The sequence below is a fragment of the Anser anser genome (genome assembly GCF_964211835.1).
Source record: "Anser anser genome assembly, chromosome: 7".
In the NCBI taxonomy this organism is placed as follows: domain Eukaryota; kingdom Metazoa; phylum Chordata; class Aves; order Anseriformes; family Anatidae; genus Anser; species Anser anser.
The window spans coordinates 39,141,892-39,151,770 of record NC_139727.1 but is presented as its reverse complement, the minus strand read 5'-3'; the positions used below and the strand labels follow the sequence as shown (position 1 = coordinate 39,151,770).

Sequence of the window (9,879 nt, the reverse complement as noted above, 5' to 3'; positions counted from 1 at the left end):
AGCCAGCAGGAGAAAACTGCTGGAACTTTCTCTGAAAATTGATGACTACTGGTAAAGATATCCTAATGATTTGGGTCACTTTGAATTATAAAAGTCACCATTGTACTCTTGACTATTAACTGTTTCCAGAATACAGTGCTGTAAGTGTCAAACCCGAATGATGTGCAGTGCATTTAGCTAACCTCTGACTCCAAACATATCTGTCTGTAAGGTAACACCCCCGTGATGAGAAGTGCAGATACTCGGTGGGGTGTCCTGAGCAGACACGGCACTCCCAGCCCATGCTGATGGGGTCAAGGGTAAGGCTCTGCAGTCTCCTCACACTTTCTGAGACTACAAAATCACTTTAAAATTTTCGAAGTATTAGGTGAGAAACTTTGGGAAAGAAAATTATGTAGTTGGAAAAAAATTACATTGCAAATTAAAGAAACCATGCTGTGGAGTTGCCATCCCTAGAGATTTTCAAACGCTGTCTGAACACGGTCCTGGGCAAGTAGCTCTAGGACCTCTAGCTCCAGACGTCCCTCCAAACTCAGCCATTCTGTGATTCTGTGATTCATGTCAAGCTCATATATGGTGTGGCTCATGAAAATGTCTTCCTCTTCATGAAGGATGACCTCCAGTCTCCTGAGCTGTACCCCATCAGGCCTCTGAGAAGATAAGGCATTGCTGGGCCTCTTACTGCTCCTAAGCCCTAGAAAGATTCCCAGCATGGAAATAACCTTTCCAGCCTGGGCAGACCAGAAATGCCTGCTGCCTAGGGTATTAAGATGGTCCTCTCTCAAATGGACCACCACAAAACCCTCACCAGTTCCTTAGATTATGCCCTGTTTCCAGCATTGGTCCATGATCGCCACCTGCACTTCATCAGTCATACCAGCACTACCAGGCCCCTACACCATGCTACACCCAGCTCTGTGTGTTTTTCTGGAGTTACATGTACTTTTGTCCCTCTCGTCAGTTTAATATGAAATACAGAGGCTTCTGAAATGAATGCTCTGCTCAGAGCTCCTTGACGATGAGTGGCATCTACGAGAGCAACACCCATGGAGCCTCCTCTGCTCTCCCAGGAGTCAGAAGGAGCCCAACCTGGGCAGCTTGGGAACCTGTGCAGGTCAGGGCTGAGCATCCCCAATTTCAGCTTCTCGTTCTTGTTGAGATGATGTGTTGATGACGAAGATGACACTGATTTGAACACAAATAACATTGGGTACGCTTTGTTCATTCCAGCAGAATAAGAGATCCTGTTGTCTCTTCAACCAGGTTGAAATGGAGCAACATTACAAGTGATCTGTAATGTTCACACCAAATCAACTCAGTTTGCTGCAATTTCAGCAGGCTATGACATCAATTACTTTCACTGTGATGAGCTCAAATGGTTAGCTGCATGTAAAGTAAAGGCCAGGAAAGCTGGGTGGCTGTGATCCAAGTCACAGCTTTATCCTGCAATGGGACACAGGTGTGCTGGGGACCAGTATAGACCAGTATATGGGAAAATATATGAGCAAACCTCTGAGAGAAAAAAGTTTAACAGCAATAAGGAAACAAAGGCACAATACTTGGCACAGGAGAATTTTTGTTTAAAATTAACTGGGAACTTATACCAACATCTTCAGTCCATTTTCCTTTTCTTGGCACATAACATCAGAAGTCAGAACGTGTTTTATCAGCAACTTAACACATAGGGATAAAGGGCAGTAATCTGCAGTCTGAAAGCCCAACGTGTAGCTAGGTTGCACTTGTACATATTTTGTCTATTTGGGGTTTTGGCTAAGGTTCCTCACTTTCGGATTTTAAAAGGCCAACCTGGATGTATCTGCAATCAAGACTTAGAGGATTAAGCACACTCAGTGAACAAGTTTACGCTCAAAGCTTCACCGATTTAATGAACCCAGCGTAAGAGCACAGCTTCCAGCAGGATCTGGCAGGGTTCGAGATGTAATGCAGGAATTACCTCCGACAGCAGGTACAGATCTGCACCCCACCGGTGGGGGCTTCCATGGGCAGAGCATGTGGAGTTGTGTCACCGCTGCAGGTGTGGCGAGCCATTAGACTCGGATATCAGATGATGCATTTCATCTTCCCTACTGGGCTGTGAGCCACGTGCCCGGCTTCCACGTGCAGCCTGGATTTGCCTTGCTGCCAGCATGTTTTCTGCTCCACAAGGTGCCCAGAAATATCTGCAGTAAAAGGTGTCTGAATAATCCTCCCGACTAGCAAGCTCAGGTTTGTGGACCTCCATCAAGGACCCGAGCGTCAAGACAGAAGCACAGTGGGTATTTTTTCATAAATATATGGGAGGGGAAGGAATTTACTACCCAGGAAGCTAATTGTACTAATTATCTGTTGAAGAAGGGAATAGTATATTAAAGTATCAAAAATTGTCACTAATGTGTCATGACGAAACAAAGCGTTACGTCATACAAGCAGAAGCTTGGTTTGAAATGTTCAGGAGTCAGGCCTTAGCACTAAATAAAAACACCTTTTTTTTTTCTGTATCTTTAACATAGCTTTCTTTTGAGTGGTAAAAAGAAATGTTAACATCAGGTTTTCACTAAATCATGTTTATACTTCTCCATTTGAATTTAGATGGATGAAAACCACAACTGACGTAGTTTTTTAAGATGTGCAATTAGTAAAAGCTCCATACATTGTGAAAACAGGTTTGTGTGTCTGAAGCAAAAGCTAAGTTCGCATCCTGCACTCTGACCACCTCTCTTCTGAGCCTCATGGCTGAGATTTGAGAAAATCCTTTGCACAGCTAAAAATGTAGCGGTATTTTAATGTAATAAGTGCAGTTCCCCACGAGATGCCATTTTCTGACTTCCTGCACACTCTGCTCATATGAAAAGTAGTGTCTGGATATAGAAAAGTTACGTGTGCATTTACTCAGGGGGCCAGGGGCTGTAACCTGCTGGCGCAGTGCGGGGATGGTGGACTTGGCAGGGCTGGGCCAAAGGTTGGACTGGATGATCGCAGAGATCTTTTCCAACCTGAGTGACTCTGTGATGTGTTTCTGTTTTGATACTGGTGCAACAAGGCAGCGGACCTCAGTGAGATGACGAGGTAGGTCTTTTATTTTATGGTGGAAGATAGGTTTGCAAATTGCAGCTGTCTCATCCCATCAGCAAAACTAAAAAAGCTCTGCTTGAGGACAGGAGGGACTATAGCCTCCAGGTAACATTTTTCTCAACAAAAATACAAGCTGCTTTACTGCTGTATGAAGTTTGCTTTCTTTTTCTTATTTCTTTTTCTTCATTTACAGCACTAAGAAATACCCTGGACCATACCTATGCAGATTAGAAAACCTGCTGTGAATTTACACCCTCAGCCCCACAATTTGCAACAACAGGAAAACCCCGAGGCGCCCACCGCTGATTTATCCCTGCCTCCAAGCAGTGTCTGTCAGCTGCACTCCATCTTTTAAACACCACTAGCGAGTGAGAGCTGAAAACCGGAGGAACAGCCACAGTGTACACTATGCTGAGGAATATCTGAGATTTGGGGAGCTGATGGGTTCTGACACAACCATGTGTGCCCGGACCCCTGGGACTGGTGCTGTGCCCCCCCAGAACACCAGTCAGTCTGCAGGGGAGCCCACGGAGAGAGACGAGCTATGGAAGAGCCCCCGGGACAGGGACCTGGCCTTGTGCTTGGCCATTGTTTGAGTAGGGAAGGCCATCCAAAATTTCTTGCTGCCTCAAAAAAGAGCTGTAGGAAATATGTGGGAAACCAGAGGCAGTGTGGGACATGGGTATCTTGGGAGGGTAAGTCAGAAGGTAGGAGTACACCGCTTGGCTGGTTTTCACAGAGGTCAGATGCAGCAGTGAAACGGGAAGGGAGTCCTTTCGTGCCAAATAAAAGGTGGTTGTCCCCAGCAGGCTATGTGATAGGGACCAGGTGTCCAGGATCGATCAGACAGTGACTGGGACCATGAGGAAAGGAGATCTCAAATCTGTTTGCATTGGAAAGTGGGCACAGTAGTATCAGAACCAGTGCAATTCCTTACCGGGGATGTCCTCTGGCTCAGGTAAGGGGAGCTTTGGCCCGTGAGCAGAGATAAAGATGAGCGTGAGCAGAGGACATCAGAGGAGTTCAGGCTATTAACCTGCACAGCCAGGAATGTCCCTTGCCTTGCATCTGCCTTCCGATTAATGAATTTTGACATATGGAGGTCGAGTTTTCATTACCGTGGTGTAATTTAAGGAGATGTGGGCAAGCAGCTTGCTAGAGCCCCCACCCTTATTTTTCTTTTGCTGTCAGCAGACTTTTCTTCCGCATATGTTGTATTTTCTTTAAAGGGGGAATTACCTGATATTTTTTCCCTCCTGCTGTGGTCTTGCCAATGGCTAGTACCAGATAGCTTTAAAAGAAAAAGAAAACTGCCGCTGACTAACAGCCACTGCCTAATGAAAGCGCTGAGTGCCTCAGTGAGCAAGCACTAGCGGAGGTGGCTGGTGCTGGTGTCGTGTCCTGTTCACCCGTGCGGATTCAAGCTGCTTTAAAGCTTTCTTCTGTGAGCATCTCGTGGGCTCCAGCTCTGTCACCTCTCCAGTGCACCTATTCCGGATAGAAGCCCAGTCAAGGAAACACTTAAAGCAGCTCCTTGACTTTAAATATTGAAATCTAACCGCCTCAGTAGGAATTAAATTAAGCACATGCTGTTCTTAATAAGCATGATTTTCTGAACCATTTCTTACTCTAAAAAAAGCACAAAATCTCTCCCATAATGTTCTACCAGGTAGTAAGAAGCTACGATTGCCTGGCTTGCCATCCCAAATCACTAGCTTCAAAACTCCCTTTCATGTCTCGTATCTTAACAAGCCATGAGATGTTTAATTATCTCATTACAGAAACAGAAGTGTGAAAAGGAGACGTAAAGGAAGGCGGTGGGTCTGGCCAGGATTACAAGGGGAACCTGAAGGGCCAGGCCATGTAATTTAAAAAAAGCCCATCGTTTAAAATTGCTCGGGTGAATCTGAAACCTTTAATTAAAGTATTAAAACTCCTCATCCTTGAGGCTGCTTCTGTCTTCATGGCAATCCGGACAGATCTGCCCCAAGGCCTCCTGGAGCAAGGAGGGTTGCAAGCAGCACCCGAGGTGAAGTGGAAGCGCCGGAGCTGCTCGGGGCAGGCGATGGAGTTAATGCGCGCCTCGGCCCCAATAAAGGGCTGCCTGTAAAAGCTGATGGCAAGCCAAAACCTACAGGTTCAGAGAAAAATAAGCGTGGGCCACACCGAGCAATCAATACATATTGAGAAGTCTCCTTGACAGTAAGAATCCTAACCAGTTAGAGCCCGGGGTTCTCACGATGTACCCGTACGATTTTGGATCAACACAGCTCTTACACTGCCAGAGGAAACACTTACAGGGAAGAATAATTTTTCCCCAAACAACTTTCATGTGTGATTTTCTGTTTGCTTTTTTGATTGCACTTTTCTGTTATAAACTATACCAGGAACAAGGGAACAAAGCAGGGCTGTCACTTCTGGGTCTTGCCCCTATTTTATGTGGTACAAGACAGCAGCTGAGCAAATCTCCTCTGCAGAACAGTCATCTACACACCCAGGCACTGTAAAGAACTTTTAAACAGACATTAATTAGATTCAGGTTTAAGGAAAATCCTCTTCATGTAAATGAAAAACTCCAGGGTAGAGTTATAGGACGTTTCATAAAATCCCTGATAAAATTTAAAATTTATTGATCTTTCAGAAAACACTTTAAGGAAAAAACAAAACAAAACAAAACAAAACAAAACTATACATATAGTTTGGCCATGTATTGTCATTTTGAGAGAAAAATAGAATGAGCTGCTGAAAAGATCAGATTAGTCCTTTTCAGTAGACATGGCCAGGGACACATCAAGACAATGTTCTCTGGTAGCATTTACATACTGCAGCAGGATCAGGGAGCGTACAATCCCCGTTAAGGCCATATGATCTTAAAAGTCAACACCAGGGTGCATTCGGACTATAATTCGTTTTTTCCACCACCCCATTATATCATTTCCCCTCACTACTCCCACCTCAGCCTCAGTTCGGCACTTCCAGGACAAGTCATTCACACCTAACCTGCCTTCACAAAGAGTCCACCTGGGTGTTTTCCTCTGGTGCTGTCACAACCACCACCATCTCCTGCAGCGTGAATTTCTATACAACAAGGAACCGACTGGAAAGGATGAATTTTCTGTTGTTTTTTATGTAACGTCTCACTTTCCCTTCAGCCCTTGTCCGATTGACTCCAAGGCAGTGGCTAGCACATGGGAACTCAGATTAAGTGCATTTCTGAGGGAAATATCTTTAACTACAGCAAAGGATAAAAAACCTTCTCAGCACAATCCTGAATTCCTTGTGAACCCGAAAGTCCCTCTGATACTCACAATCAATGAAATTCAAAATCTGTAGTCCCAAAGCCTGGATTTGGAACAGACTAAAATCTATTGTTGTGTGTGCTGATTTTACCTACACAGTACAGCTGTACAAAATTTGTCTGTACCCACTCTTTTATTTATTGCATTTATTACGGAGCTCTCCTGGTAAGGGATAGTCACTCTACGAACAGAGAATTCTTGCTTTTGCAATTAGATTAAAACATAGCTAGGATTAAAATTCTAGGGGTCAGACTCGGCAAACAAACCACAGCTGGTGGTTTGGGAATATTCTTAAAACCCCCAACCTCTCTCCTTTTCAGCTACTGTCTCGTTCTGCCGAGACGGCAGGGACAGCACGGACAGCCCCGGCGTGCTTTTGGAGCTCATCAGACCCTTCCTTTCCTCCCAGCTAACCCGGCAGACACCCCGCAGGCACTGTTTGCACGCAACCGAAATGGTTGCGCCCTCATGAGAGGGAGGTCATTGTGCACGCCCGAGCTTTGCCCAACGCCTTCCGTGAGGAAAAGCCGCCGGGGCTGACGAGCAAATTCCGCACGGCTGTTCTTTGTGAAGACACCCATTGTCTGCGAGGAGCAGGGGTGAGCGCTCCCAACCCGCCTGGCTTCGGACCTGAGGCCGGTCCCACAGCGCAGTCCAAGAACGAAACGTTCTGCACACGAGCACGGAGCCAGCGGCCGCGTCCTGGCCCCACAGCACGGCCGGTTCCTGGAAGGATGAGTTACGGTTACCTGACAGTCCCTTCTGGTTCTTGCATCAGCCAACGTGATGCTCTCAAGTAAAGAAATCGTGGCTATCTCATCGTGCTGAAATCTAACTGGATAAAGAAACTGCCTAATTCCTTATCTCCGTAGTTTCATCCATGAATAATGGCCCCACACTGCTGTTATCTATTGCCAGTACTAAAGCATCCCCTGTAAAAAGCACAAGACAGAAAATGTGACACAAACTAGGGATGAATAACCATTTCATACCATTAACTATGAGATTTCCTAAACTTTTCCATAGTGTGTTGATATAAGCCCAAGTCTCCAGCATGTCTTTGTTAATATGCACCATGAACACCATTTCCTGCTCCGCTTGGGCATGCCGTCAGGTAGTGACAGCTTTCAACCCCAATGCCACGTTTTTTGAGGGGAAAATGGTGAAAAGCTGCGAGCTCTTTCCTTGGTGCCACAGCCACCCCCGTGCTCAGCAGAAGCTAACGCTGCAGTGGGCAGCCGGGTGCCCAGAACTTGGTTTTTAAGGACTCCGAGACCTGGAGATCCCAGAAATAGCACCAAAATGCTGGGATTTGTAATTTTTCCTGTATGAAGCTTTTTACAAAGAGCAGATTAATAAAAAAAGAAATTTGACCGTGTAACCTTAACACAGGATCGTGGCTGACAAGTTCAGCTTGCTATTCTCTTTACTCTGGCTCTACTGAAGTTGGATATTTGCAAATCAAAAAGAAAAACCCAGGTTTCTGCTTTTTTTTTTTTTTTTTTTTTTTTGAAACTACAGCAATAATGTTGTTAGCTTTTTATTTGAGAAAAGTGTATTTTTGTCCTAAGCAAGAAAGAGTGGGACAGAGGAGACAGAGCCACGAGGGAAAGGCAGCGGACTGTATAATTCTCAGCTTTGCTTTCTTCAGACTCTGAGACCTTCGAGGAGCAACTGGGAAGCGGGACACAGGCACTGGGCGCTGGTGAGCAGGCGCGGGCAGCCAAAACCCTCGCGTTTCGGGTCTTAAATGAAAAGCCCAAATGGAAAGTGGGGCTGTGGACCGCTACAGTTGCACTTTTCTGGAGCTTTGGAAAAACCATGGAGCTGGGACGTCCCGTACGAGGTGGGAGAGCCAGCGGTGGACGTGGGGGGATCGGGCAGTGGGGGATCAGGGGGATCGGGCTGCAGGGGGATCACCCCGCGAGCCTCTGCCAGGGCGGCCAGCGGGGAACCCGGCAACGACAGAGCTCCCCAGCGGGGATCCGGCGCAGTTTTGGACGCTCGATTAAAGCTGAAATTCTTCGTATAAATTAGCGTCGGCTCCGCGGGCTGACACAAAGATGAGCTTTTGTGTTTGGAAAAAAAGAAACGGGGGGGGGGGGGGGGTTATGCAGAAGGACCCCACGGCAGCCCCGGCCCCGGGGGGGGGGGGCACATCCCACTGACCCTCCCCGCACCCCCGGCACCTGCCGGCCCAGCCACGTCGTGGGGCCAAGGTTAACCTCCCCCGGGGCTGGATATTAAAGCCCCTCCGAGGTGTCCGTGGGACGGGACGGGACGGGATGGGACGGGAGGGACCGGCCGGGTCGGGCCGCCTCAGCCCACGGGGGTGGGCGCGGGGCTTCAGGGCCCCGACGGGGAGAGCTTCCCGCAGCCCCCCCGGCTTCGCTCCCAGCACACACACAGCCCTCGTTCCGCCTCTGTCTGTTTATATCTCTACAAAAATGTACATTTCCGCGCTACAAAAACGCTCCTCGAGGAGCAAATCGCCGTCGGGGGGGGAACGCTCACGCCTGGGCCCCGGCGCGGCCGAAGGGGGCCCCGCTGGAGCTGAAGCCGCTGGGGGGGCCCCGCAGCCCGGCCGGGCAGGAGGAGCCCCCCGGGGCCCCGCCGCTGCCCCCCGCCCCGTCGGGCGGTCCGGCGTCGGGGCGCCTCTTCCTCTTCCTCCTGAAGGTGCCGTTGTCAAACATCTTCTCGCAGTTGGGGTCGAGGGTCCAGTAGCTGCCTTTGCCTGCGGAGAGAGGAAGAGCCCCGAGCCCGTCGGCCGCGGCCCGGGCCCCGACGGGGAGGGGAAGGAGGGGGGGGGGGGGGGCTCGGCTCGGCTCGGCTCCGCTGCGACCCCATCCCCTCCGGGGCGCCTTACCCGGGTCGTCGTCGTCCCGCGGCACCTTCTTGAAGCAGTCGTTGAGGGAGAGGTTGTGGCGGATGGAGTTCTGCCAGCCGGCCTTGCTCCGCTGGTAGAAGGGGAAGGTGTCGGCCACGAACTGGTAGATCTGGCGCAGGGTGCGGCGCCGCCCGGGCGCGCTGTGGATGGCCATGGCGATCAGCGCCGAGTACGAGTAGGGCGGCCGGGGGCTCTCCGGCGGCGGGCGGGGGGCGGAGGGGCCGCCGAGCCACGGGCAGGGGGCTGCGGGCGAGGGCCGGGGCAGGCTTAGGGTGAGGGGCAGGGGCAGGGGGAGGCCGGCCGGGCGGCCCGCCCCGTCCAGCAGCAGCTCCCGGCCGCGGGGAGGCGGCCCGAAGGCGTGCATGCTCCCGCAGCGCCCCGCTGCCCGCCCGCCCCGTTATATAGAGCCCCCCCGCCCCGCGGGGACGGCCCCCCCCCCCCCCGGGGTCCGCACCCCCAGCCTCCCCCCCCCCCGGCTGCACCCCCGTGCGGGGTCTGCGGGGCTGTGGCACGGCAGTGGGAGAGCCCGGGCAGCCTTCGGCCAGCGCCGACTCCCAGCAGATGAACGCGCTTGCAATAAGCCATCAGCGCGCTCTCCGGTATTTCGGTACAAAACAAAAA

At 50.1% G+C, this 9,879-nt stretch overlaps 1 protein-coding gene across 1 annotated transcript; it reads right to left on the bottom strand.

Annotated features, from left to right (window-relative positions):
- Nucleotides 1-7,918: 7,918 nt before the first annotated feature.
- FOXI2 (forkhead box I2) lies at nucleotides 7,919-9,661 on the bottom strand. Its single transcript, XM_083844838.1, has 2 exons — nucleotides 9,238-9,661; nucleotides 7,919-9,105 (listed from the first exon to the last, which is right to left on the bottom strand). The coding sequence occupies exons 1-2, from the start codon at nucleotides 9,620-9,622 to the stop codon at nucleotides 8,882-8,884; spliced, it is 609 nt and encodes a 202-aa protein (XP_083700964.1). The 5' UTR covers nucleotides 9,623-9,661; the 3' UTR covers nucleotides 7,919-8,881.
- Nucleotides 9,662-9,879: the final 218 nt, after the last annotated feature.

Excerpts from the sequence above, each read along its gene's own strand:
- FOXI2 (XM_083844838.1), bottom strand. The coding sequence starts at position 9,622 with ATGCACGCCTTCGGGCCGCCTCCCCGCGGCCGGGAGCTGCTGCTGGAC. Across the intron at positions 9,106-9,237 it reads GCGGGACGACGACGACCCGG|GCAAAGGCAGCTACTGGACC; the intron begins GTAAGGCGCCCC and ends CTCTCTCCGCAG.